Raw genomic sequence first — 27,502 nt, forward strand, 5'->3', positions numbered from 1 at the left:
TATTCTATCCTATCCTAAGTCTGACATCATGCGGCAGCGCTTCCCAGTCCACAAGAAAACAACAAATGGTGCTAATATATACACACAATGTGGTGTAATACTATCAAAAAATAATAATCATAACCTTTATCTCCATACCAAAATCCCAGATGGCCACACAGTGATTCATCTTTTATAAATCATTAAAATAGTAATGTCTGTGACACTGTAAGCACAGAGACTGTTGTGTAGACTAAGTATTTTAAATGTTGAAATTTTTAAAATGTTAAATGTTTAATATGAATAAATAGCGCTCATAAACGGCTGTTGCGATGTCATTCTCAAGTGAAACGAGTCGAGGCATGGACCCAGAAACGGCGTTCCTTACGTCACGACTTAACAAGCAGATGATGTAAACCGATTCGCCGATGTCTTGCAGTTATATTTGCCGGTGTGACACCAGATCCCACAATATCCAAATGAACCAGTTTTTGAACTTTATTAAATAAATTCTTTGTTTATACTGAGGGCGTTTTAAGCTATGAAACTTGAAGGATGTTTTCATGATACAAAGACTATTTAATTATATGTCAAAAGATCAAGGAAAATTTGATTTCTCATGTCATCATGACCCCTTTAACTGTAAAATACTGTCAAATTTATGGGTTTTGAAAAGTAAAAACAAGGAATTATCATATATATCATGAATTATACATATTTATGGTGAGAAACAGTAGAAGGACATTCCCTGAAATCTCTGCATGTCATCACTTACGATTATATTTTATGTAAACAGATTTACATTTTACAATATACAGGCACCAATAAGTCACAACTAAATGGCTTGGGATTCGTTTTATAAACAATTTGTTTAATTGACTCAGAGTCGACTCTTACTTTTGAGAGACAATAACATTATATACGGTGCACTTTCAGATTTAAAACTTTGCAGGATATTTTCATTCACTGAGACTTGAGCTATGTTACAAAATCCATAAAAGGGGCACTTTAAAATACTGGAAAGAGTTGTTTCCCACACCCCCTCCTCCTCAGACTCCACACTCATATGGGTAGACACACTGAGGAAGTGCAACAGGAACATTGGTTACATGCGAAATTGACAACAGAAAGTGAAAAACCTCTTTCTGGGCTTTAAGCCATTTCCATCTCTCAAATGCATCTCCAATATTTATCCATATTTTAATATGCCTCTGGTCATAGAGATTTTTAGATGGATAGTGATTTGCATGGCTCCCATGGCTGCAATACGCTGTGTTTTCCACTAACTGGCAACCCGGGGTGTTGAAATACTATTGTGTAAATTGGCAGTGGGCGGGATCACAAAGGCCAAAACAAAAACAGACATTCTGACAAGAAAAGCACATTTCAAAGTAGAATAACTGGCTGTAGCAAAGTATTTGAACTTAGCATGTTTCCTAAATAGTCAGCACCTTTAAGTAGTCAGGAAAGAACACTAAAATTCATGACAACCAACATACAAACATTTATAATCTTTATTAGATTCAACTTTCAGCTACAAAATGACTCCAGATGAGCTGAAAGCCCACAAGAGGTGTGAAATTGAAGTGTGAAAGGCCCACTGAAATTATTTTGAGTGTACTTCCTTTCCTTTGATGTGGATGAGCATTTTACTTGCTGATTGAATGGGGTTCTACCAACATAAGCACACTTGAAACTTTACACTTCAAGTCACTTTCACTTTACATCCATGCCGCGAGATGTTTCAAAAAGTGGTGGGGACAATACTGACACTGGCAAAAGGTAGTGGAAACATGTCCTATCCGTCCCACCCACAAATTACGCCAGTGCATGTGCCCGGATCTGCCCTCTGTTATAGTAAAAAAAAGTGAACATATGGTCACATGATATACGTTCATCTTCATAGAACTGACTGCACAAGCATTAAGGCAAGGCAAGGTCTCTTTTCTCTTGCTGGAATGGAGTTGTTCATCTTCACTGCTTTTCTTCTCCTTATGGAGGTTCAGTCTTACAGTAAGTGATCTCTGCTGTTTAATGTTGATTAAACACTGTATGTTCACATTTGTAGTGAAAAAAAAATGTTTATCTAAAATATTTCAGCATGTTTGATCAGTATTTAAGTTTTACTTTAGCTATGTCATGTAAAGTCATTAAACTGATTTCAATAAGCTAATTAATCTATTAATTGGAATTTGGGGTCATGTAAACATCTTATTTCCACTGCACAAGAGAATTAATTTACATCTGCACATGTTCAAATGAAATTTATTCTGGGGTCTACTGTATATATATGCTGATAAAAGCTATCAGAATCAGAGGAATACATAAGTGCATGAGAAAGAGACTCTTTTTTTGCCAAATAAGAAAAGAAATGGACTTTAAGACCCCTTGGTGTTCTTGATATCCTTTAAGACAAACCATGTGCAAATTCATCAGTCAACACCATTGCTGAGTATTTTCTACTTACAACTGCAGTGTATCAAAGAACGTTTCCTACCATCACAAACGTAACCAATCCTGTTAATGTGCGGGGTGAAGCTTTTCCTATCAGCTCACTGAGCTCAATTGGCATTTTCACACAGTGAGCACAAAATCACCTTTAAGAAGGAACAGGAAAAATTGGGTAGATTTAGCAATATAGCGGTATGTGTGTGATGTATGTTACGATGAACTATACGTCTTTCTCCACTGACTTTGATGTTCAAAGCATTTATAAGGATGCTGATTCATAGACTCTGAGATGGCAAATGGGAACATGGTTTGTGTAACATTAGCAACACATTATTAGCTGTTTGATAACGTAGTCAAGCCAAAGGTTAATCAAATCAACAAACGTGTGTCAGACGGTGTTGAGAGCGATACATAAAATGCATTACCATTGATACATCGACTTGTAGAGGAACATTACTCTTCTTCTTCTGAATCAGTTTCTGGTTCAAACATATATGGCTGAATTAAATCAATATTTCCACTTGCCATTGTGTAGTGTTTACTAGTTGAGTGAGTGATCAGGTAGTCTGAGGCTGAGCTGGGGCCTGTACCATGATGGTAGTTGAACAAACTCAGGGTTATAGGATTAGTTTCAAGTTGACAAAACCAAACCACTCCAATCCGGCTTCACGGTACAGGCCTCTGGTGTGATGGAGTGGAGGCAGGAGCTAATTTGCATATTCATGACTCCATGTAAACTAAATTAAGCAAGTGTGTAGACTTACATTCAAGCTATTTTAAGGCTTAAAGAGGAATAAAATGTTTAAATACATCATTTTGATTATCTAAGATGAGTTTTAAGGGATAAAATTATTGACTGCAGAGGGACAGGTAAACCTTTTCCATTCATTGTGTAGTTGGATGATGTTGCAAGAACATTTATGAGTTTAAATTTGTTTAAAAGTTTAACCAAAACATTGACCATGATTGGAAAATGATGCATGGTCAGTAAGATGTAATGTAGTGATTGATCTGTTTTTGGTTGTTTCAGAATCTCCTGCTGTAAAAGTATCTCCAGAAGTCATAAGTGAGTCCAGCTCAGTGAAGATGATCTGTGAGACTCCAGCAGATGTTACAGTGAATCAGTGTCATTTCTACATTAACAGAGAAAAAGAGAAGAATATTAAAGTCAGTCCATCTTGTGAGCTCGATCTCACTGGTGTTGAAGTGCTCAGATGGGCAGCTGTAAAATCACCTGCATCAGTCGACATTAACTGCTTCTACATTATACATGAGCACGGGATTGATAAACCATCATCTCAGTCTCCTGCTGCCAAAGTGACGGTTCTAGGTGAGATTTTTCACTGCTGTTCTGTTTTAGAAACTGTTAATGCAATGGTTTTTTAAAAATTAATTATAGATTATGTAACTTAAACAGGTCCACTTCAGAAACCATTCATCAGTTATAATAAGGATGATGTCCAGCCCATCATAACATGTAAAATGCCACTTTCTGTCAGCGATGATGTCACCTGTAATCTCTACACTGAGGATGTTCTTCTGTACAGAAGTTTCTCTCTGACTCAGAGGGGAAGGTCTGGAGATCATTATTGTCCGTTTTATCGAAGCTATAGTGAACTCTTGACAGGATCTGTAAGCAGACAGCTGAGCTGTGATTATTCACTCAACACTGAACCTGAGATCAGATCACCGCGCAGTGACACAATCACCATCAGAGGTGAGGACTTTTTATTGTAATCATTTTTAAACATATGATCACTTTTAATCATACCTGTACACCAGTAGAATTCTTAAGCCAGTATGATTTATGTAGGTCATTTAAATATTATTATAGTTTGAATAATAAAATAAAAAGTCAATATTTACAACAAATAAAAACATAAAAGTTGAATGATACTGTGCATTACACCTATAGGGCACCTCTGGACAGATACTATTTAAAAAACTCTTTCAATAGGCTGTATAATACATCACTGAAAGATCAAATACACTAATAACTATATTGGTCGGTATCGGCCTATGAAGTCAGAAACAACATATTGAAGCTGATTCTAGCAGTTGTGGGATGCTGTTAAGATCATCTGTGAAATCTTACACAGAACAACTTGTAGGTCCTTTTCAGAAACAACCACAGCGTGACTTTAGCTAGTGAACAATCTGATACATTTAGACAGGAAGGAAGAGCTGCTTGATCATGTCAGAGTGGAAGACAATGGCTGCGTCCAAAACACCTACTCACTGCGTAGGTACTTGAATTCAATAAGTGCTTACTTAACAAGTGCTAAAAGAGTACTATATAGCCTGATCTCGTTGAGTATGAATGCGATCCGGACATCATCTGCCATGTTGACGTTATCGTGTGACCTACGACGTTTTCACAAGCGCAACAACTTCTCGCCTTTGGAGAAGACTGATGATTTTGTGCTCAGAAAATGTAAGTATTACTACTAAAGATAAGATTACCCCAGAATGAATTGCATTGCTAGCCCACCCCAAAACTTACACACAATAATAATGATAATGATAATAATAATGCTGACCAATACTTATTAATATAACTTTTGAAAATGTTTTAGTAAAACAAGCAAAATGCAAATTTGTTTGTCATATGGCATAGCTATGTTGCATGAATACACATTAGACAAATGCAGTGAATACATCTCAATTTACAGTCAAGCAATGAATTAATGCATAAATTAATAAAATTATTTTATTTTATTTACTGACAACAATAGGAAACATAAATGAGTTATAGAATGAATAAAAGTAACCATCACAATAAATAAATAAACACATATACTTGACAACAACACATGAAACAAAGCTTTATTCAAACTTATTGTTCAAACTTATTTACCACCGTGAACACCTTCGCCGGTCTTATCTATAATGTCCCTCATTGCTGCTCCTCTCAATGGGGACATAGTTGATCCAGAGGATGAGGAAAACCATGTCGTCTGCCCTCCACTTTAATACGCACGTCCAAATCTCATGAGAATTAGTACGTCACCCAGGTAATTCTCGCCTACTCTTTTATGAATACTAAGGATTCTGACATACTTATTCGCTCGCCTACTGCTGTTCCCCTACTATTTAGTAGAGAAGTACACAGCAAAATCTCCAGAGTTAAACCAACTCTGCTCAGATTACATATAGTGTTAAAGTAACACTGAAGCAGAGTTAAAGTTAATCAGATAATTAAGTGATTGATTAAGTTATGATTGAGCATTAGTGATGAACACCTGCTGTTAACAAGCAGAATCACTGAAGAGAAACATAATAACTACAAATGACTTCCAGCCACAGCCTTAGATTAAATCAACTGAAGATAAGACATTAAATTAAACAACTCCACAAACAGCATATCATCTCAGATCATCTCATTAACTTTAACTCTACTTCAGTGTTATTTTAACTATGTAGAGAGGGACCATATGTTCTCTGAGCAGAGTTGATTTAACTCTGGAGATTTTGCTGTGTAGGTGGTTTCGGACGCAGCCTCTGTCTGACGCATAGAAAGAAGCCTGTTTCTGCATAAGTATCTAATATGATGGTGAGAGGAGAAACTGCAAGCAATTTATTTAATATTTCAAAAGTTTCTTTGTAAATTCATATTGGGTCATTCCTGTTCTACAGCACTTTTTTGAACTCTTTTTATTAATGCACAAATTAATACACTTGTGTTGAAATTGGAAGTATTTCAATTTAAGTATCTTTCAGAAATATGCTCTGCTTAAGCTCATCATATGACATCATGACTTGATTAATTATTACACACGCAAATAAAGAACCATTGCACTGAGTGATTGACAGTCAGTTTAAAAGAACTTTTGAAGTGCTGATATTATCATACAGATTTTTGTATTTTGTCAAACCAACTAATACCACAAACCATTACAGGACAAGTCAATTGCTTATAGTGATGTTTGTGCTGTAGTTTTCCCTCCAAAATGATGTCACTTCCTGAAGGATGATGTCATTAAAGAACTGCTTTTTAATAGTTTTGATAGTTTAACATTACAAAAGATTAACATGATGGCCAAGTTAACATCATCTGCTTCAGAAGAAACAGACCCAGTTCAGCTGAGCTGTGAGAATACTCTGGTAAACTCTCTTTACAGTTTCAACACGTGCTACCACTGCACATGTGACAACAGCCATGACAACCTGTGAGTAACTGAATTAGTAAAATCAAAAAGAAATGTTTCTTTTTACACCTTGAATTGTGATAATTGGTATATTTGTAGCTGATAAATTACTGCTAACACTGTCTGATTATTCTGAAATAAACTGGAAAAATGATTCCCTTCTCAAAAGTGATTCCCCTTATAAGTTATTTTTATATTTGTAGACTCACTTTCCAAATCAAACCCGCCAACCAGCACAACAAAGGAAACCACATGTAAGTTCATCCACTCTTCGTTATTGGTAAAATCACTAAATGTTGGATTCGTAAGTCAGATTCAAATATTTTTTTTTTTTTATCTGGAATCCATTTGCTCAACTCTGCACAGGTAAAGTTTCCAAATGTTGAGCAGCATGAAAGTTCCCAACTTCACTTTGATTATGCTGCTTTTCTCAATGTTCAATTGTTTATTAATTGTTTTTTTAAAAGAAAACATTTACGTTCAGTAATGCATTTACATTTTGTGCATTTTTTTTCAGTTTCCATGGCAACCTCTACTCTACCTATTAACAGAAGAATGTCAGATCTTAGTACTTGGATGCCAAGTTAGTAACCAAATGGGAAGTCACATGACTCAAGTTGAGACTGTGTGGCTATGAGCTGAGCTCTCTTCTGTAGCATCATAATTTAATTCAAAACCATCTTAGTTCATTTTGTATTGGTCTTTCATATTCCAATTGTTTGTTTATCATAGTTACAGCTATAACTTTTAATTTAAAGATTTATGCCAGTCTCTGTTAAGACAACTTTCATTTTAAATACACACTATGATGTTCTCATTGCAGTTTCAACAACGTCCACACAAAAAAACTTCACAAAGGGACACAAAAATATGTGAGTAAAGTTTAGTGTTCCAGTGAAAACATGTACGTAACATTAAAATGTTTTTATAGTGTGTTTATTATATCTGATATGGCTAATGTATTTTCAGCAGTAATGGCTGCTGTTTCCACTACTGAAACCCCAGAATCCACCAGAACTGGTAACTTAAATAAATATCAGTAGATTCCCATATAAGAAATATTATTCTTTTTACAGTGACTTCATCAAAGAGTAAAGGTCGATTCACACTGCACAGACAGACAGAAGCCGACAAATGGCAACAGGCACTTTGTCAGTGTTTTAACAATTAGTATCTGTTTCCATTGGTCAGCTCTTGTTTTTGCTGATTTAACATGTTGAATCGGTGTTTGTCGGGTTGTGTTTGGTGTCATCAAAGCGTAATGCATCTTCATACACCACGTTTGTAGTTTTAGGAGAATCCATTTCACATTTGTCCAGTTGTTTTGGATGGTTTTCTATTGACTCTGTTTGACCCTCTTCATCATGCTGTTCCTCTAAAGACCTCAAACACCCAGATTCCCATCAGGACAACACACCAGATCCCACAGCGACTTCCTCTTTCATTATGGCTGAAAATTCAATTTACCAGCCCTCAGGTAATAAAATGTTTCTTTCATTAAAGTGGTCATATCATGACGAATCAAACCTACTAATACTAGTACTAAACCTATATGAAAACACACTGTGGATTCACAATTCAAAACTTCCTCACTAGTCCAAAAACAGCATTTTTGATGCTCACATATAAGCATTGATAAACTTGACCCACCCAATCACAATGAGCTCATATAGAACAAATACTAAATTCATCAAAACACTGTTTAGTGTTCCAATGGAAACATGTACGTAACGTTAAAATGTTTTCATAGTGTGTTTATTATAACTCATATAGCTAATTATTTTTCAATGTATTTTCAGCAGTAATGGCTGCTGTTTCCACTACTAAAACCCCAGAATCCACCAGAACTGGTAACTTTAATAAATATCAGTAAAACCCCATATAAGAAAAATGATTGTTTTTACAGTGACTTCATCAAAGAGTAAAGGTCAATTCACACGCCGATCAACGCCGACAGTCACCAGATTACAGTATGTCATTTCTCTGACATGACACAATCCAACAAAGACAAATTCAACATGTTAAATCAGCAAAAACAAGAACTGATCAATGGAAACAGACACCACAGAAACAGATACTAACTGGTAAAACATTGACAAAGTGCCTGTTGCCATTTGTCGGCATTGATCGGCGTCTTTCTGTGCGGTGTGAATTGGCCTTAACCCTGCTGTGAATAATCATCATGCTTTGGTCAAATGTGACTACACCTGATATCTTTTCTGATGCAGATGTTCAAAAAACAAATACTTCAACCACACCACCGCATCCACAAAAAGGTTTTTCCTTTTCCTGTTGTTTCCATTTTTATTCATTTTGACTGTTGTATGAATTAGACGTTCTTTTTCAAATCTCTGTAAAACATTTCCATGCATGCAACAAAAGTAAAACAAATCATGTACATCTATCTTTTGTGTATCACTTCAATTGTCAGGTAGACTGACATATATAAAACAACCAAACTAAACTTTACCATAATGCACATAAACATGTATTAAAGTGTTGGTTTTGTTTTGACACAGTCACATGGTTTATAGTGCTGGTTTTCACTGGTGTTGGTGTCATTCTGACTGGATTCATCTGTCTGGGATGCTTTGCATGTAAGATAAGTTTTCAAACGTACATTCTTTGTTTGTTCTGGTTTATACTGAGTTTCATGTTGTTCAATATAGAATTGATCATGCAAGCTGAAATTGAACATATAATGCTCATTGTTTTGTAGGTATAAAAGGAAGACAACAGTAAGTTTTTTTTCATGCATTCAATTCATTAGTCTGAATTATGACAACAAGCTTGACCATGAATGATAAAACATTTGTTATTTAAAGTGATATGACTATTTAATGCAGACTACTTCTACATTGCATTAAATCTTTTCCATGTATTCAATTCAGTCTGTGATACAATATGACTTGTAGTATATATTATTTGTAGTCTAGGAACTATGAGTGTAAATGTTTAGCACCTTATGTTATGAATGTAAAGAAGCCATAAAGATCAATGTTTGATTCTTAGCAATAAAATGAGATCAATAAGATCAGATGTGCCCAGTCAAGGAATTGGTATGGTGAGTATCTTTGTAATTAATCTTTAAAATCACAAAGTAATAAATATTTATAATACCATAATGAGTATGACTTAAATGGACACCATACCTTAATTATTCTTAATGTTTTTTAGAGTTCTGCAGAGATATATTCTCTGATCACTTCTGAACCAGTCACATCTCAGCCCATATCTGTGGGTAAGAGAACATCATTCTCTGTAAATGATCTCAGATAATGTGAAGCTTAACAGATGTCACCAAGAAAACCTGCTGAGTTAAAAACATATAGTGACCACAGAAACTGGTGCCATTTTCTCTTTAAAGTCTTCAGCAGACCAATATTATTAGCCACATCTTCTCTTAAAGGAACAGTTCACACCAAAATGAAAGCCCCTGCTTGAACCCCTGCTTTGATCGTGAAAGTGGCATCGCGGTGCACCTGTGGTCCTATCCCCCCCCCCCCCCATAAACAGAAAAGTTTTTTTCTTTTGTATTATGTCACTTTGTAAAGAAACACTATGCACCTAAAGACCTTATGCACCAGAGAAACACACACATAGCCATCTTTAGAATTTTGTCTTTGAACTTCTGTTTTGCGGTAGCCCTGGATATTTCTATGATGTATTATGTATAAAATGTGAAAAAATCTTGAGCTTGTGTTAACCATAGACCTTAACCAAAAACCCATTAAAAAATCCATTGATTTCAGGTGCCAACTCAAAAATACAAAAATACATAATCCCTGCAGCACTGTGTTGCTCTCACATCTATTTTGCAAATGCACTCATTCAATCATGGTGCATCATGTTTGGAATTAAGACATGCATTGATTGTGTTTGGTGTCGACAAAGCGTAATGCATCTTCATACACCACATTTGAAGCTTTAGGAGAATCCATTTCACATTTGTCCAGTTGTTTTGGATGGTTTTCTATTGACTCTGTTTGACCCTCTTCATCATGCTGTTCCTCCAAAGGCCTCGAACACCCAGATTCCCATCAGGACAACACACCAGATCCCACAGCGACTTCCTCTTTCATTATGGCTGAAAATTCAATGTACCAGCCCTCAGGTAATAAAATGTTTCTTTCATTAAAGTGGTCATATCATGACGAATCAAACCTACTAATACTAGTACTAAACCTATATGAAAACACACTGTGGATTCACAATTCAAAACTTCCTCACTAGTCCAAAAACAGCATTTTTGATGTTTACTTACTTTACTTACTTACTTACTTTGAGTCTGAGAAGAGATTATTCTGCTGTGCCAAATGTCATTGCTTAAAATACATTAAGGGAGTTTGTTCATGAAGGTTAAAACATGTTCTTTATGACACTTCTGCATTGCATTACAGATGTTTTGGTCAATAAACAACAGAAAGAGGGAAATATGGAAAATGAGGTATGTGTGAACACTCACACCACAAACCCACATAACCAAATGAGATGTCCATCATGAACAGAATACCAAGATATATTTATCCTGTGTGTTTTCTATCTTTCTTTCTTCTTCCTTCAGAATGTTTACCACCTGTACTGCACGATCCCTGACAGACCAGTTCACTCAAACGCAGCAGATCAAGTCTACAGTTTGGTGAACTGATGCATATCATATGTATATCCATTATAAAGTTTCTTTACTTGAAGAAAAATAGGTGTTTACTTTATTCAGTGCTTGGTGTGGAACCCCTTAATATTGGACTTAAAATATCACATTTAATATTAATACTATTTATTTTTAACCATCCCTGACTATGTTTAGCTTATGTCATTCCATGGATAAAAGTAGGCTTTGCTTTGAAAACATTATCCATATAAAACCATAATATACAGATGAAATTGCTTACTTACGGTTTGGGATACAGCTTCTGTCAGATCCAATCCAGCGATATCAATCTTTTTCTTTTTTTTTTACAGTCTATGGATCCAATACTACATCTTTCAACAAAAGTTTCTTTGCAAACTCTACATTATACTGGGCCTTCGTTTAAAAAACACAGTAAAATGTTCATTGTTCAATGTTATATGTTCAAACATATAGGCCTAATTCTCCGTCGCGATCCGGGACGCCAATAAAAACAAACCAGATCCACTTGTTCCTGTGGAAAGTGTCATTCTGAAGTCTGTACAGAGACAAAAACGCCGTTTAGGACGCGTCCAGGAGATCTTTTACTGTTCATTTGTCCTGATGTCTGTACCTTTTAAACTGATCTATTTGCTTTTAACTATGTGACGGTTGTGTCTGGTGAAGAGTGGGCGGGGCCTATGGTCTGACGATGTAAACCGATTCGCCGATGTCTTGCAGTCATATTTGCTGGTGTGACGCCAGATCCCACAATATCCAAATTAACCATTTTTGGAACTTTATTAAATAAATGCTTTGTTTATACTGAGGATGTATTAAGCTATGAAACTTTCAGGATGTTTTCTTGATACAAAGACTGTTTATATGTCAAAAGATAAAGGAAAATTTGATTTTTCATGTCATAATGACCCCTTTAAAGGTGCTACAGAGGATGTTTTGTTTTATACATTTTTGCAATATTTGTTGAAACTGTCTTTACTAACTGATAAAAGACTATTTATTAGGTGCACTGAAAGGTATAATATATTAATATACATCATCTGTGCACGAGGTAGGGCCTTAAAAACATCAGCCAATCGTTTACGCGATCATCGCGTAAACGATTGGCCCTCTGGCTTGTCAATCATTGCCATTACGTTCCTTGTAAGAGACGTGCGCGGTTGCGTGCTCCAGTAACTTTCCACACTCCACAGGCGCCGTATGCAATGTTTTTGTCAGGAGACAGGAGTAACAACTGCAGATTATGAGTTACCTGCGGTGAGTCCAACATAATGAATCCACTAACACGACACAGCGAATGCCGGTGGTAAACAAACACTCGTGTTCCAATACTCGTGCACGAGTTTTGGGAGGCGTTCCCTCGAAATGAGCTGTGAAGGAGGGTGGTTGTTCTTACGCATTCGCTCATTTCAAAAACTCACTAACAGTCTTTGGTTTCTCAGTCGACAAAAAGATCCTCTGTAGCACCTTTAACTGTGAAATGTATGAGTTTTGAAAGTAAAGACCGATGAATTATATATTTTCATGAATTATATATATATTTATGTGAAAAACAGTAAAAGGACATTCCCTGAAGTCCCTGTGTGACATGACTTAATAAATATATTAAATAAAATATAACATAAGTTTGCTATGAATGATGTACATTAAGATGTTTTGTGTTACAATTTAAGTTATTTAATTAATGTTCATTGCATTGTTTTAGTGTCTTTGTGTGTATGACCTTGTGCACCATATAAACTGGTATTGGCTGAATTTCTGATTCATCATGTAACTTTCTGTTTTACCATCTATATTATCATAGTGGTTATCAGTACATTTTTCATTACAAAATAAAAGCTTTTTTGGTATATTTTGGTAATTCAAGTCAATTGATATACTAACATTATACCATTAATTGAATATACATTTTACAATATACATTACAGGCACCAATATACAATACCGTAAACACCACAAACAATATTTTTACAGTGTATTACTGGCAACCATGCTGCCACTATTTACCATAAATTTAAGTTTTGTGTGCTTTGCAATGAAAAGCTTTGATATCAATGTTGTCAGATTTTATTGCTTTCGTGACTGGTTCTCGAACAGAAATTAGAGATCCCTTCCTTATCATAACCCAAAGAATTCACGTAGTGCATTCAAAGAATTAAATTAAACAACCAAAAACTGATGGAAAATATGTTTTTATTTACATAACATGGCTTTCCTTTGATGTAAAGGGAATAGGCAATTAAAAGTTATTTTCCAAGTACTTTTTTTAGGCAGGCAAAACTTATAAAGTTTGTGAAGAATCCACATCTCATCTTTTGATGACAATGTATGCTATTCTTACAAACAGCACTGTGAAATATTCCTATTTTGTCACGTCATGCATCTTAAGACTTCAAATTAAATGGCGAATCAATCTGAGAGGCAGGCAAAAAATAATTAAATAAATTGCATTTTTGCTCAGTTTTTGTCTGTGCTTAACAGTACAGATTAAGACTAAAGTTGAGGTGTATGAAGGAACCTTGAAGAACAGCTACATGGACTGCGTTTAGCTGCGACGGCTCGTGGCGGCCACTCATATCCAGGTATGTTCACTGGTCCACATGTAAGAATAAAACACTCAGCACATTCTAACACTGTCTTTGACGGTAATAAATATCATCTATCTTCAGTAATCCAGACATCACAAAGATGATTTTGTCTCTGTAGACTGAGACTTCATGTTTGGCGGAAGCAAGGCTCTCTGATTTGAGTGTATAGTAAGCCTAATGGGTCAAGGCAGGGGTCAGAGGTCACCTGCTGACCAGGATCGACAATACTGGGAATAAAATGGCCACCAGTGGAAAACTCAAAGCATTCGCTGATCCACATTCCATAGCGTTCTCCTGTTGGAAAAAAATATATAGTTAGGGCTAGCAAATCTCATTTGGTAGAGTCTTAAAGGTGCAGTATGTAATATTGACAGCTAGTGGTTGAAATGGGATCTGCAGGCTAAATTTAAAATACTGGAAAGAGTTGTTTCCCACGCCCCCTCCTCCTCAGACTCCACACTCATATGGGTAGACACACTGAGGAAGTGCAACAGGAACATTGTTCACTTGCGCAAATAACAACAGAAAGCGAAAAACCTCTTTCTGGGCTTTAAGCCAATTCCATCTCTCAAACGCATCTCCAGTATTTATCCGTGTTTTAATATGCCTCTGGTCATAGAGCTTTTTAGATGGATAGTGATTTACATGGCAATACGCTGTGTTTTCCACTAACTGGCAACCCGGGGTGTTGAAATACTATTGTGTAAATTGGCAGTGGGCGGGATCACAAAGGACAAAACAAAAACAGACATTCTGACATGAAAAGCACATTTCAAAGTAGAATAACTGGCTGTAGCAAAGTATTTGTTTCCCAATTAGTCAGCACCTTTAAGTAGTCAGGAAAGAAGACTAAAATTCATGACAACCAACATACATTTATACTCTCTATAGATTCAACTTTTAGCTACAAAATGACTCCAGATGAGCTGAAAGCCCACAAGAGGTGTGAAATTGAAGTGTGAATGGCCCACCGAAATTATTTTGAGTGTACTTCCTTTTAGTCGTGATGTGGATGAGCATTTTACTTGCATTGAATAGGGTTCTACCAACATAAGCACACTTAAAACTTTACTATTTATACAACATTAACTTAATCAGAACTCACGGCTACTGCAATTAATATAAATCAAGTATTCATGTTTTCATGTCTGGGTTCCCGACCAAAGATTTTCCTTGTCAAACGGTAGTCATTTATTTAAGCCATTAGTCAACTAGTCACACTTTAATGATAAGTGTTTTCTGAGACGGTGTCGACTGCAAAGATGATGTTGAAGACTGACTCGTCAAAGCGCCTATAAACCGAAATGCTACATTTGCCATGCTGTCACTGTCATGTGATCTATGGCGTCAGTTGCATCTCTTGATGCAAGGCCTCATTTGATAGTAAAGTGTCCATTGGAAGCACGCTTCAAAATTTCGCAGGAAGTAGTAGGTCATCCAGGTGCTTTTCACCTACTGTTTTATGAATATTATGAATTTAGACATACTACTTGGTCCACATATCAGGTTTTTCACCTACTATATAGTATGGAAGTAGACATATTCGGACACAGGCTTGGTTATGTGGCTAATAATAGTGCACATTTATCTAGGTTAATGTTAGAGTTATGTTTGAAACGATCAGCCATGTTTCATATGATACATTAAGCCATGTTTGATGTCAATGAATGATAGACGAAAGTTTTCCAGCAGAGTTTGCACGTCACTTTTTTGGGGTCATCCTTTACCCCACACTTTGGATTTCCTGCTCGAGATAATTACCACATGGACCAGCCATGTTAATGATCTGTCACGGACTGTGTGACTTCACTTCATGTGGAGTTGACCAAGCCTTTTCTAATGTTTTGTCTAGTATTAAAGAATTAGTTCACTTCAGAATTCAAATTTCCTGATAATTTACTCACCCCCATGTCATCCAAGATCTTTATGTCTTTCTTAGGGCTGTCAATCGATTAAAAATTTGAATCTAATTAATTACATACTCTGTGATTAATTAATCTAAATTAATCGCATACATAATTTTTGCTGTGAAAGTGTTAAATATTTCAATTCAAATGAATCAATGCAGGGTTTTTCCTGGGTCAAAAATGGTCTTCGGTGGTGACAGACATGATCATCCACACAAACAGTAAAAAGTGCCCTACCCACGAGATCTGCGAGCCCGATACTGACAATAAAGTACCCGTCACTCTCACTGTAATTCTTTCTTGCCCTCTTTGCAAAAAAAAAAAAAAAAGGTGATTTTATAGCTTTGTAAGAGAAGATGCTTTTTTGCTAAACCTGAAAAGTATTAAAAAGTAGCATTTAGAAGTTATATTAACTAATAATTTAATTTTCTAACATATACAATTGAATGCACCTAACTAACAACAACTTGCTTTGTTCTGGTTTCACCTCACTCCAGTCTAAACTAACTGATTTTATAGGTAGGCCTAATTTACTACACACTGTCATTTAAATAACCTGAAAATATTGTGGATTATTAAGGCTAATTTTACTAACCACTCTTGCTAAATGGGGTAAGCACATTTATGTTCTCATTTCAGAGTTGTTTGAGTAAATGATTCATTATAGACCGTGTGGACAGATCAGTTGTTGTCATGATTCATTAAAATGAATCTGTTCAAATGAGTCATTAGGTCGCGAATTGGACATTAGCGGACGTTGACGCGTTGCGTGCGAATCGCGACTGTTATTAGGACATCACAAAAGATTTATCAACACAGAAAACACTTCACCACTGGATAGGATTTTCGTTTTGTTTACTGAAAGTGTGGTTTATGTCAGCTGCACGTGCAGGGCGCCTTTCAGAGAAGATGAGGTGACGTTCTTTTGAGCACTATTCACACCCAGCGGTTATTCAGGAAAAACATTCTCCGAATGTGCCTTGTGAAACATGGATTCGGTCTTACGAACTTTTAACATTGTATCAGTTGATTTAGATTATTATGTGTGAGGTAGAGAGAGTGCAAAGACGGTGCTTACTTTGAAGAGAGCTCACGCGCACAAGGGAGAAGCTCTGCTCGTTCTGTCCGTCAGCGCAACAGTCATCTCCCTCCTTCATTTTACAGTCGAATGGTGGCTAGAATGGCTCCAGGTTCAAAGGTCAATACGGAATGGATTAATCTGCGTTATTTTTTTTAACGCGTTATTTTTTCTCAGATTAATTAATTGAAATTAACTTGTTATTTTGACAGCCCTAGTCTTTCTTCAGTCGTAAAACATTCCAGGATTTTTCTCCATATAGTGGACTTCACTGGGGTACAACGGGTTGAAGGTTCAAATTTCAGTTTCAGTGCAGCTTCAAAGAGCTCTACACGATCCCAGACGAGGAATATGGGTCTTGTCTAGCGAAAACGATCGGTCATTTACAAAAAAAAATAAAAATTTATATACTTTTTAAGTACAAATGCTCATCTTGCATTATCTCTGCAATGCGTGTCCATGACTTCACGCATTACGTAATCACGTTGGAAAGGTCACGTGTGAAGTAGGCCGAAGTACCGATCCAGTGTTTATAAAGCGAACGTGCAAAGACTATGTCAAAATCGCCCTTTACAAAAAAAAAATATAAAAACAACAATGTCAGACGATTTTTAAGTTGGAAGAGAAAATGAGTTCCCATTCAGTCGGTCACGTTCGACGTACGTCGGACAGACCGACGAATAGGAATCTCGCTAGAGAGGCCAATCTACTTCGAGTGTAACTAAAACGAGCCAATGCACATTGGCATGCAATCATATGCATCAGCTGCTCGCCTCGCAGCGCGGGTATATAATGAGCAGCAGGTGCGTTGCATCTTCAGCTTTTCGCTTCGGAGCCGAACGGTGTTTGTTCCTGTTCTCTGCAAGCGAGTGTCTGCTAGAAGACGAGTCAAGCTTTTTGGTTGAACTTCTCTTTTTTTCCGAGTGCAGGCGAACAGCACAGCAGCGGGGTTGAAGTCCTCTCTTTTTCTGTTTTTGTTTCGTTTGCCGTTTTTGAGCAAATAGCTGTTTTGACAGCGTCGGAAGGCTGTTCTCACGGCCGGTACGGTGCGCTTTTGAGCGCTGAAAAGCCGTTTTTACGGCTGGTAAGAGTGAGCGCCTTCAAAGAGAGAGAGAGAGAGAGCACACGACAGGCTGCACACAATCCCTGTCTGTGTTGCGGCGGCCGTTCCCCTGCGTGCTTCAGCACTTTTAAAAGAGTAAAGTCCCTGAAAGAGCTTCTTTTTAAAGATGACATCCTACTTGTGTTTCTGGATGCGGTCGTTCCTGTCCTCACTGACGGCCACGATCACTGTTTCACATGTCTGGGCGCGTGTTGAAATGATGTTCGTGGGTGTTTCATGTTTTCATATGAGAACATGATCACGTCGACACGCCGGTCGTGACTCTTCTTTCTCCGGGAAGCTTGAGTCCCCTCTGTTGTTGGCCAGCTGCCGCTTGTGTGTAAAAGCACAGCCGCGGGTCTGCCCGACACTCTGGGAAGACCGTGGAGATCAGCGAGAGCAAACCTCTCGCTCCTCTGCGTGTCGTGTGCCGTCGAGCTGCCGGGCTGCAGCGCGGGTTGTCACGGCAACCCAGCGCTCGCTCGGCGCTCTAGATGCGCGGTTCCCTTGCATAATCTCCATTGTAGCGCCCTCTCTGGTGCACCAGAAGAGGTCTACTTTGCTGATATGGCTTGGGTGACATGAGGTTGAGGGGTTCCTTCGGGGAACCAACCCCCTAGGGCCCCTCCCTCTCTAGCGCATTGCAAGCTGTGCAGTTTCTGGATTGGATTGCTGGTCCTACTCATAGGGGAACCTAGCATTTCATTCAGAGCTCCAGCTGAGGGACAGACGTCGATTGCAGCATCGGAGAGAGTGCTGTTATGCTCTGGAAATGAGGGTGACGCTGCCCACTGTAATGGTGTGTGCTTATGCTGACTCAGATTCGGAGTTTACAGCCATGCTTTCCTGGGTCTTCCAGATGTGCATGGAAAACTTGGCAGTATGGGGGTATGTTGGTGCCATAAATATGGAATGCCAAAAGTGCCAAAATCTGCATAAGTTTTTCCTCTCTCACTACCCTCTTGGTTGGGGTGGCTGTACACAGACCACACCCACCCTGCATGTGAGGCCAAGGCACTCTTTTTGCATGAGGGTAGTTCTGTGCTGGGGTTGAGCTGCGCTTGTTGACTAACCGTGATCAAAGTCACGGCGCAGGCCCTCAGCCAGACGATGTCCACCTCAGTGGTCCAGAAGTGCCCCCTGGCTTACCTTGTGAGGTGCGAGAGGTTGTCAAGCTAAATGCTTTCTCAATGCTCCCATCTTACGAGGTGGCCTTTTCGGTGACACTGTCGAGGACTGAGCCCAGCGGTTCTCCTCAGTTAGTAGCGAATCGGGGAGCATCCCATGACAAACCATTGAGTTCCTCTTGGGCCGCCCCTCGGTCTGCTCGTCGCCAAGGGTGTCGTCCCCTGCAAGAAACTCTGGCCCAGCAGGCTCTGCTGTGTCCATTGCGGGGAGATGACGCCTCCCGTCTCTGCAGCTGTTAAGTGGTTGGTGAGAATCACCCCTGAGACGGGCGACCCAGAAATGGGTGGGGCTGCTCTTCCACCCCTGGAGGAGGGCCGGGTGGTAAATCCTTTTATTGGGTTTGTTTCTGTTCCGCCACTGACCCAAGAGGCAGTGGTACCCAAAATTAAAAGAGCAGTTCCTCCATTTCCAGGTCTGAAGAGGGTTTGGAGAGCAGTGGGAGGAGAAAAACCTCACCACTCTCATCCCCCTCTTCCGTCGCCAGCGGACAGCAGCGAGCAGCGGGCAGCCAAAGCCTCGACTGCTCCCTCTGTCCATCCGTGGAACCAGGTAAGTGTTGCCTAGCACACTGTGACGCCGCTTCGGGCCGCCTCACAAAGAGAGCCCCCCGAGCCGCGTCCCTGTGTTCCACCTCGCTGCCCCGCTGCGGGTACGCCGGTGGTCTCTTTGGTCCCGCTTGTACGGTCTCTGCGAGCCCGGTTAGCGCTCCCCAGTCCGTCTCGCTGGCTCATTCGGACCATCAGGCTCGGCTATGCGATTCAGTTCGCCCGGCATCCCCCCCAAGTTCAGGGACGTCCTCTTCACTACAGTGAAAGATGTCGTTGCCCCTGTCTTGCGTGCGGAGATCGCAGTCCTACTGGCGGAGGACGCGATGGAGCCGGCCCCTCCAGCCGATATGAGGTCAGGGTTCTACAGTCCCTACTTCATTGTACCCAAAAAGAGCAGTGGGTTATGACCGATCTTGGACCTGCGAGTTTTGAATCGGAGCCTGTACAAGCTACCGTTCAAAATGCTGACGCAGAAGCGCATTTTTGAGTGCATCCGTCCCCGAGATTGGTTTGCAGCGATCGACCTGAAGGACGCGTACTTCCATGTCTCGTTTCTTCCGCAACACAGGCCATTCCTGCGCTTTGCGTTCGAAGGTCGAGCATATCAGTACAGAGTCCTACCCTTCGGGCTGGCCCTGTCTCCCCGCGTCTTTACGAAAGTCGTAGGGGGAGCCCTTGTTCCCATGAGAGAACAGGGTGTTCGCATTCTCAACTACCTCGACTGGCTCATTCTAGCACAGTCCCGGGGTTAGTTGTGCGAACACAAGGATTTGGTGCTCAGACACCTCAGCCAGTTGGGTCTTCAGGTCAACTGGGAAAAGAGCAAACTCTCCCCTGTGCAGAGGATCTCTTTTCTCGGTATGGAGCTGGATTCGGTCGAACAGATAGCACGCCTCACAGAGGAACGTGCTCAGTCGGTGTTGAACTGCCTGAATACGTTCAATGGCAGGACAGCGGTCCCACTGAAATTCTTTCAGAGGCTCCTGGGGCATATGGCGGCCGCGGCGGCAGTAACCCCGCTTGGTCTGCTTCATATGAGACTGCTTCAACACTGGCTTCACGGCCGAGTCCCGAGATGGGCGTGGCAACGCGGCACGTTCCGGGTGCTAATCACTCAGGAGTGCCGCCAAGCCTTCAGTCCGTGGTCGGACCCTTTGTTCTCCGGGCAGGAGTGCCCCTAGAACAAGTGTCCCGGCATGCTGTGGTATTCACAGATGCTCCTGCCACCGGCTGGGGTGCCACGTACAACGGGCATGCAGTGTCAGGGGTTTGGACGGGACCCCATCTGCATTGGCACATCAATTGCCTCGAGTTGCTAGCAGTATGTCTTGCTCTGAGCCGCCTCAAAGGGCCGCTACGGGGCAAGCATGTACTGGTCCGTACGGACAACACTGCGACCGTTGCGTACATCAACCATCAAGGTGGTCTACGCTCCCGTCGCATGTCGCAACTCGCTCGCCATCTCCTCCTCTGGAGTCAGAAGCGTCTGAGGTCGCTTCATGCCATTCTTGTCCCTGGTGTGCTCGGCCATGTGGCCGAAGAGCTATCACGAGCTGAGCTGCCAGGAGAGTGGCGACTCCACCCCCAGGTGGTCCAGCTGATCTGGAGAGAGTTTGGAGAGGCTCAGGTAGACCTGTTTGCCTCACCGGAAACCTCCCACTGCCAGTTGTTTTACCCCCTGTCCGAGGGAACACTCGGGACAGACGCACTGGCACTCAGCTGGCCCCGGGGCCTTCGCAAATATGCGTTTCCCCCAGTGAGCCTACTTGCACAGACCCTGTGCAAAGTCAGGGAGGACGAGGAGCAGGTCCTCTTAGTTGTGCCCTATTGGCCCGACCAGACCTGGTTCCCAGAACTTTCACTCCTTGCGACAGCCCTCCCTGGCCCATTCCTCTGAGGAAGGACCTTCTTCTCAGAGACGGGGCACTCTTTGGCACCCGCATCCAGACCTCTGGAAACTCCATGTCTGGTCCCTGGACGGGACGCGGAGGTTCTAGGTGACTTACCCCCTGAGGTACTTAACACCATCACTTCGGCACTTGCACTGTCTACGAGACGTGCTTACGCCTCGAAGTGGAACCTGTTCGTCGAGTGGTGCTCTTCTCGCCGAGAAGACCCCCGAGGATGCTCGATCGGAGTCGTGCTTTCCTTCTTGCAGCAAGGGTTGGAGCGTAGGCTGTCCCCCTCCACCCTCAAAGGATGGCAAATCTGTTGGTCAGCACGACCTGGTCGTCAGGTTCCTTAGGGGGGCGAGACGGTTAAATCCTCCTCGTCCCCCCTCCATACCCTCTTGGGACCTCACTCTGGTGCTAAGAGCACTTCAGATTGCTCCCTTTGAGCCTTTGCAATCGGCAGACTTAAAGATTCTGTCTATGAAGACTTTGCTGCTGGTTGCATTGGCCTCCATCAAGAGGGTAGGGGACCTGCAGTCATTTTCGGTCGACGTATCGTGCCTGGAGTTCGGGCCGGGTGATAGCCACGTGGTACTAAGACCCCGGCCTGGCTATGTGCCCAAGGTTCCTACCATTCCCTTCAGGGACCAGGTGGTGAGCCTGCAAGCGCTGCCCTCGGAGGAGGCAGACCCAGCCCTGGCTTTGCTCTGTCCAGTTCGCGCTTTGCGACAGTACATAGACAGAACCAAAGCCTCAGGACCTCAGACCAGCTCTTTGTCTGTTATGGAGGCCAGCAGAAGGGAAAGGCTGTCTCCAAGCAGAGGATGGCCCACTGGATAGTGGATGCCATCGCCCTGGCTTACCAAGCTCAGGGCGTGCCCTGCCCGCTCAGGTTGCATGCTCACTCCACGAGAGGTGTCGCATCCTCCTGGGCACTGGCTCGTGGCGCCTCACTGACAGACATTTGTAGAGCTGCGGGCTGGGCGACACCTACACGTTCGCTAGATACTATAGCCTTCGTGTCCAGCCGGTCTCCTCCCGTGTTCTCGCCACAGGTCAGAGGCACGGAGAGGCCCCGGCTTAGTGTCGGCTTGCTGCGCTACATGCGCTTCTTTTCTCCAGAGAGTCCCTACAAGGCAGACCCTGTCGAGTCCTCCGATATCCCTTCGGCAGCCGACGTGGCGGAGCGTCTGGCGCCAGGCCTATACTCCGTTGTATCCTTGAGAACCGGGTTTAGGCTGGGTTCCATATGTGTGACCCTACGGGGATCCCATATGGTTGGTTCCACGGTTGCTCCTAAACGAAGCCCGTGTCTTTCCCTCTGGGAGAACCTACCCTTCATCGGGTTGGAGTCACCCCAGCTCTTCCATATGTAGCACAGCCCTACAGGGTTAGTCCATATGTACTTCTCCACATAACTCCTTCGGGGAAGGATGTGGCTTCCGCAGCGTTCCTTTCCCAGCGAAAGGGTACGCTTTCCCAGCGTTATCCAAAAGTCTCACTGAATGGGTTTTGGGGAACAGCAGTGATCGACTCTCTCTGTGTTAGCCCTGTCCCACCATCCTCAGGCAAGGGGGTTCAGGTGGCTTACTACAGAGCGCTGGAAGGGGGCAGCTCCTGTGGCGCTTTGGTAGGGATTCCTATTCGTCGGTCTGTCCGACGTACGTCGAACGTGACCGACTGAATGGGAACGTCTCGGTTACAAAGGTAACCCTCGTTCCCTGAAGGAGGGAACGGAGACGTACGTCCCGTCGCCACAGTCGCTGTACCCCGCTGATGCTGCTGCCTATCCGGTTCGGCTCCTCAGCGAAAACCTGAAGATGCAACGCACCTGCTGCTCATTATATACCCGCGCTGCGAGGCGAGCAGCTGATGCATATGATTGCATGCCAATGTGCATTGGCTCGTTTTAGTTACACTCGAAGTAGATTGGTCTCTCTAGCGAGATTCCTATTCGTCGGTCTGTCCGACGTACGTCTCCATTCCCTCCTTCAGGGAACGAGGGTTACCTTTGTAACCGAGACGTTTTTCGCCCTACCCCGCTGCTGGGTCGGTACTTCCGCGTACGTCATACATGACCTTTCCAACATGATTACTTAATGCACATCTCAGAGCTAGTGCAAGATGAGCATTTGTGTTTAAAAAGTATATAATTTGTATTATTTTCACTAGATAAGACACTTATTCTCTGGGATCTCTTTGAAGCTGCATTGAAACTGAAATTTGGACCTTCAACCCATTGAACCCAATTGAAGTCCACTATATGGAGAAAAATCCTGGAAAGTTTTCCTCAAAAACCTGAATTTCTTTTTTGACTGAAAAATCTTGGACTGAAGAATTCAATCTTGGATGACATGAGGTAAATTATTATGCAATTTTCATTCTGAAGTGAACTAATCTTTAAGGGGCAGCCATACTTGGCCTACTTTTATGTTTCATACTATTAATTTTATATATTTAAAATAAAATGATGGTGATAATGAAGTGCATCTATGATAAGGTTATTATATATAATACACATTGTACCTCCGGATGAAATGGATGACAGGACTGTGGCCGTCTGCGATCTTTTTGAAACTTCAGTCTGTCGCACTTCAGAGACTCGTTATGTGCTCAGAGGTCAAGGCTGACAATTATACAAATACTCATGTTAAACTCCACATTCAAACAAGCAGATATTTTTAGTTTGTGAAAGGATATAAATGATCTCAATGGGCTCCATGGTAACCGGAGAGGCGGAACCACAGTCACATTTATTCTCAACAACCACCATGAACAGGTTACTGCTGGGAATCTGCTGAATCACAAACGTCCTGAGTGCGAAAACAGAAAAAAGAAGAGAGATTTTCGTACCCACTTTACAATTAACACACAGCACTTTATGTCAGAAATAAAGATGTGAGAAACGCAGCTCTGTTTAATGTTGTCAGATCACGCTATATTTACACTCTCAGATGTACAGTGGGCTGCAACTATTGAGGGCAAAATAACCACATGTAGACTAAGACAGCGTTCTGCAGAAAGGAGTCAGTTAGTGGCTGTGCCTCTCTCACAGTTCTAACCAGACGCTCTTTAAATAGAAGCATGAAGGTGACTGTGAGAGGAATGATATATGTTCCAATCTGAGGCCTCTCGGTTGTATATTAAATATTTTTACTTTCTATTTTATACTTTATATTAAATATATGTGCCATGATAGGTTAGAATATTAATAATTTTGATACCATTTTATTCTACTGCAGCTTTAAATAAATATAACTAACTAATCATAGTTTTGTTTTCATGTTATAAATGTATTGTGATATAATTTTAAGATTATATAATGTAAAATATTAAAACAAAAAAAGTATAAATGGATATATTATCATATAAAGTTATTATAAAGTGCCAGCAAGTGTGGTTTATAGCACTTCAGTTGTTGCTTGACTGATAACCTTTACTCAGTGAGAGGTGCTAGCTAAATATACAAGTGCATTTTCACAAAGCAAATGCTAGAACAGCAGCCTTTTTAGCCATACCACTTTAAGGACAGCACAATGTGTCATTAGAACATGCAAATGCATAAGTGTTGCAACTCACATCAGTTTCATTTCAAAGTCATTTGAGTTTTAAACCAAAGCAAAAAGCCACTTTCCACTCACTTAGTGGGAGTAAGCATGCATACTCGTAGACACACGCAGATGTTCTCACCGTATACAGCCATTACAGTCAATGTTCCCTGTGGTCTCTTTGATGGTGCGCTCAGAGACAAAGGCTGGGTATTCTGTGTCACACGGCACCATCATTGTCCTCTGAGCTCTCTGGGCTACACACATGAAAGAATAAAAAATACTCAGTGCAACTCAGCCATCTGCTTTAATGCACATCTCAACCATCTCCAGACTTAAAACGCATTCAATTAATTCATTCATTAAACTCTAGAGGTCCTTAACATGCAATCTATCATTCATGGCACAAGCTGATTGGCCTCTGCTGATCCCGCAACCAATGAGGCCAATTGCTTGCTCAACATTTAAATAATTTGGTTCAGTGTTTGAAAATACTAAACCATAAATTGAAATACTTTCCATAATTTATAACTTAAATAATTAATCATTATTAATATATATTGTTTTTGGTTCACATTATGGTCACGATAGCCAACATGACAGTGTAAAGTACAGTCCAAAAGTTTGGAACCACTAAGATTTTTAATGTTTTTAAAAGAAGTTTCGTCTGCTCACCAAGGCTACATTTATTTAATTAAAAATACAGTAAAAACAGTAATATTGTGAAATATTATTACAATTTAAAATAACTGTTTTCTATTTGAATATATTTCACAAAGTAATTTATTCCTGTGATGGCAAAGCTGAATTTTCAGCATCATTACTCCAGTCTTCAGTGTCACATGACCCTTCAGAAATCATTCTAATATGCTGATCTGCTGCTCAAGAAACATTTAATGTGTACAATTGTACAAAATATTTGTGTACAATATTTTTTTTCAGGATTATTTGATGAATAGAAAGTTCAAAAGAACAGTGTTTATCTGAAATCTAATATTTTGTAACATTATAAATGTCTTTACTGCCACTTTTGATTGATTTAATGCATCTTTGCTGAATAAAAGTATTCATTTCTTTAATTTCTTTTAAAAAAAATAAAAATAAAAATTCTTACTGACCCCAAACTTTTGAACGGTAGTGTATAATGCTACAGAAGCTTTGTATTTCAGATAAATGCTGTTCTTTTGAACTTTCTATTCATCAAGGAATCCTGGAAAAAAAAGTACACAACTGTTTTCAACATTGAAATAAATGTTTCTTGAGCAGCAAATCAGCATATTAGAATGATTTCTGAAGGATCATGTGACACTGAAGACTGGAGTAACGATGCTGAAAATTCAGCTTTGCATCACAGGAATAAATTACTTTGTCAAATATATTTAAATAGTACACAGTTATTTTAAATTGTAATAATATTTCACAATATTACTGTTTTTTTACTGTATTTTTAATTAAATAAATGTAGCCTTGGTGAGCAGACGAAACTTCTTTTAAAAACATTAAAAATCTCAGTGGTTCCAAACTTTTGGACTGTACTGTATATAAACTACATTTTCTGCTATGTGTGATTAATATGCCATCGTCCTACAGATTAATTGAGATTTATAGTCTTTTTAGTCCTTTATTAGATTAAAATCTAATATCTATTATATATCGTGTGGAAGAAATGGGAAATAACAAGGGCATGCTCACAGGAGCATGTAACCCCATTAACATGTCATATATGGACTGATACCTTTGACTGTCGAGTCCCAGTTCCACCAGCTGTACAGGTTAAACTCCAGCAGAAATCTGCAATAAAGACACATTCTCATTCAGAAACACAGACTGAAAATCCCAAGCTGACAATAATAATTATAAAGCAAAAGGCTTTTATCTCACATGACAAGTTCTGTCAAGAGCCATTTCACAGTGGTGAAGGGCTGAAAGGAAGAGTGCAGCGTGTCAATGGAGACAGGAAATAGAATCCAGAAGCACTGAAGTCAAACACTACAGCACAGATGATAGCGTACTCACATCCAGCAAAGTGCGTGCGCTGTCACTGCTGCCTGCGTACTCTTTACACAGAGCCTGATAGTCATATAAATTAATCCTAACAGGAACAAAAGCAGAAACAGATTTACTACTAAACTCAACCCTGGGTTAATTTCTTATTTAACCCCAGGTTAAATCCACCCTGGGTTAAGGAATGTTTAAAGAGGATCTATTATGCTTTTTAATATTTTCAACTTTCTTTAGTGTGTAATGTTGCTGTTTGAGAATGTCTGAAAAGGCACTGTTTCTGAACTCCCTGAAATGCCTCCATTGTAGTCTTTAGTTTTCTTCGAGGAACAAACACGTCACAATATTCCTCATTTAAATAATTCCCGCCCAAGGCATATGCCGAAAGAAAGGGGCGAGGCCTGGTTGAGTTGAGGTACTGTTGAAATTTCTGGTTAAGGAA

The 27,502-nt window shown here is 40.4% G+C and overlaps 3 protein-coding genes across 14 annotated transcripts in view; 2 read left to right on the forward strand and 1 right to left on the reverse strand.

The window, feature by feature from the left end:
- Nucleotides 1-1,450: 1,450 nt before the first annotated feature.
- On the forward strand, nt 1,451-5,968 carry LOC125256414. Its single transcript, XM_048172399.1, has 4 exons — nt 1,451-1,992; nt 3,461-3,760; nt 3,848-4,147; nt 5,913-5,968. Exons 1-4 carry the CDS (start codon nt 1,863-1,865, stop codon nt 5,966-5,968), a joined length of 786 nt encoding a protein of 261 aa, XP_048028356.1. The 5' UTR covers nt 1,451-1,862.
- Nucleotides 5,900-12,135, forward strand: LOC125256318. Of its 8 annotated transcripts, XM_048172218.1 has the most exons (15): nt 5,900-6,599; nt 6,782-6,832; nt 7,096-7,161; nt 7,402-7,450; nt 7,548-7,598; nt 7,960-8,055; nt 8,378-8,428; nt 8,807-8,854; nt 9,098-9,175; nt 9,298-9,316; nt 9,591-9,642; nt 9,756-9,819; nt 10,597-10,692; nt 10,979-11,025; nt 11,143-12,135. In XM_048172218.1, the coding sequence occupies exons 5-15, from the start codon at nt 7,553-7,555 to the stop codon at nt 11,224-11,226; spliced, it is 681 nt and encodes a 226-aa protein (XP_048028175.1). In that variant the 5' UTR covers nt 5,900-6,599; nt 6,782-6,832; nt 7,096-7,161; nt 7,402-7,450; nt 7,548-7,552; the 3' UTR covers nt 11,227-12,135. The 8 variants fall into 8 exon arrangements, with proteins under 8 accessions (XP_048028175.1, XP_048028174.1, XP_048028176.1 ...); XM_048172217.1 differs by having other exon boundaries at nt 5,900-6,832; XM_048172219.1 differs by having other exon boundaries at nt 5,900-6,832; nt 7,551-7,598.
- A 1,249-nt stretch (nt 12,136-13,384) lies between these two features.
- cacna2d3 (calcium channel, voltage dependent, alpha2/delta subunit 3) overlaps nt 13,385-27,502 on the reverse strand; it is a 68,347-nt gene continuing 54,229 nt past the window's right edge. For all 5 annotated transcript variants that reach the window (XM_048173061.1, XM_048173063.1, XM_048173062.1 and 2 more), the window contains 7 exons: nt 27,076-27,151; nt 26,941-26,981; nt 26,795-26,850; nt 25,202-25,316; nt 24,212-24,324; nt 24,038-24,120; nt 13,385-14,090 (listed from right to left, as the gene is read on the reverse strand). In XM_048173061.1, the coding sequence (XP_048029018.1) occupies nt 13,998-14,090; nt 24,038-24,120; nt 24,212-24,324; nt 25,202-25,316; nt 26,795-26,850; nt 26,941-26,981; nt 27,076-27,151 (577 nt within the window). In that variant the 3' untranslated portion in view covers nt 13,385-13,997. The remainder of the gene's footprint in view (nt 14,091-24,037; nt 24,121-24,211; nt 24,325-25,201; nt 25,317-26,794; nt 26,851-26,940; nt 26,982-27,075; nt 27,152-27,502) is intronic.

This window comes from Megalobrama amblycephala, linkage group LG21, assembly GCF_018812025.1.
Source record: "Megalobrama amblycephala isolate DHTTF-2021 linkage group LG21, ASM1881202v1, whole genome shotgun sequence".
Taxonomy (NCBI): domain Eukaryota; kingdom Metazoa; phylum Chordata; class Actinopteri; order Cypriniformes; family Xenocyprididae; genus Megalobrama; species Megalobrama amblycephala.

Excerpts from the sequence above, each read along its gene's own strand:
- LOC125256414 (XM_048172399.1), top strand. The coding sequence starts at position 1,863 with ATGATATACGTTCATCTTCATAGAACTGACTGCACAAGCATTAAGGCA. Across the intron at positions 1,993-3,460 it reads TATGGAGGTTCAGTCTTACA|AATCTCCTGCTGTAAAAGTA; the intron begins GTAAGTGATCTC and ends TGGTTGTTTCAG. Across the intron at positions 3,761-3,847 it reads TGCCAAAGTGACGGTTCTAG|GTCCACTTCAGAAACCATTC; the intron begins GTGAGATTTTTC and ends TAACTTAAACAG.
- LOC125256318 (XM_048172214.1), top strand. The coding sequence starts at position 7,384 with ATGATGTTCTCATTGCAGTTTCAACAACGTCCACACAAAAAAACTTCA. Across the intron at positions 8,855-9,097 it reads ACCACCGCATCCACAAAAAG|TCACATGGTTTATAGTGCTG; the intron begins GTTTTTCCTTTT and ends GTTTTGACACAG. Across the intron at positions 9,643-9,755 it reads CCAGTCAAGGAATTGGTATG|AGTTCTGCAGAGATATATTC; the intron begins GTGAGTATCTTT and ends AATGTTTTTTAG.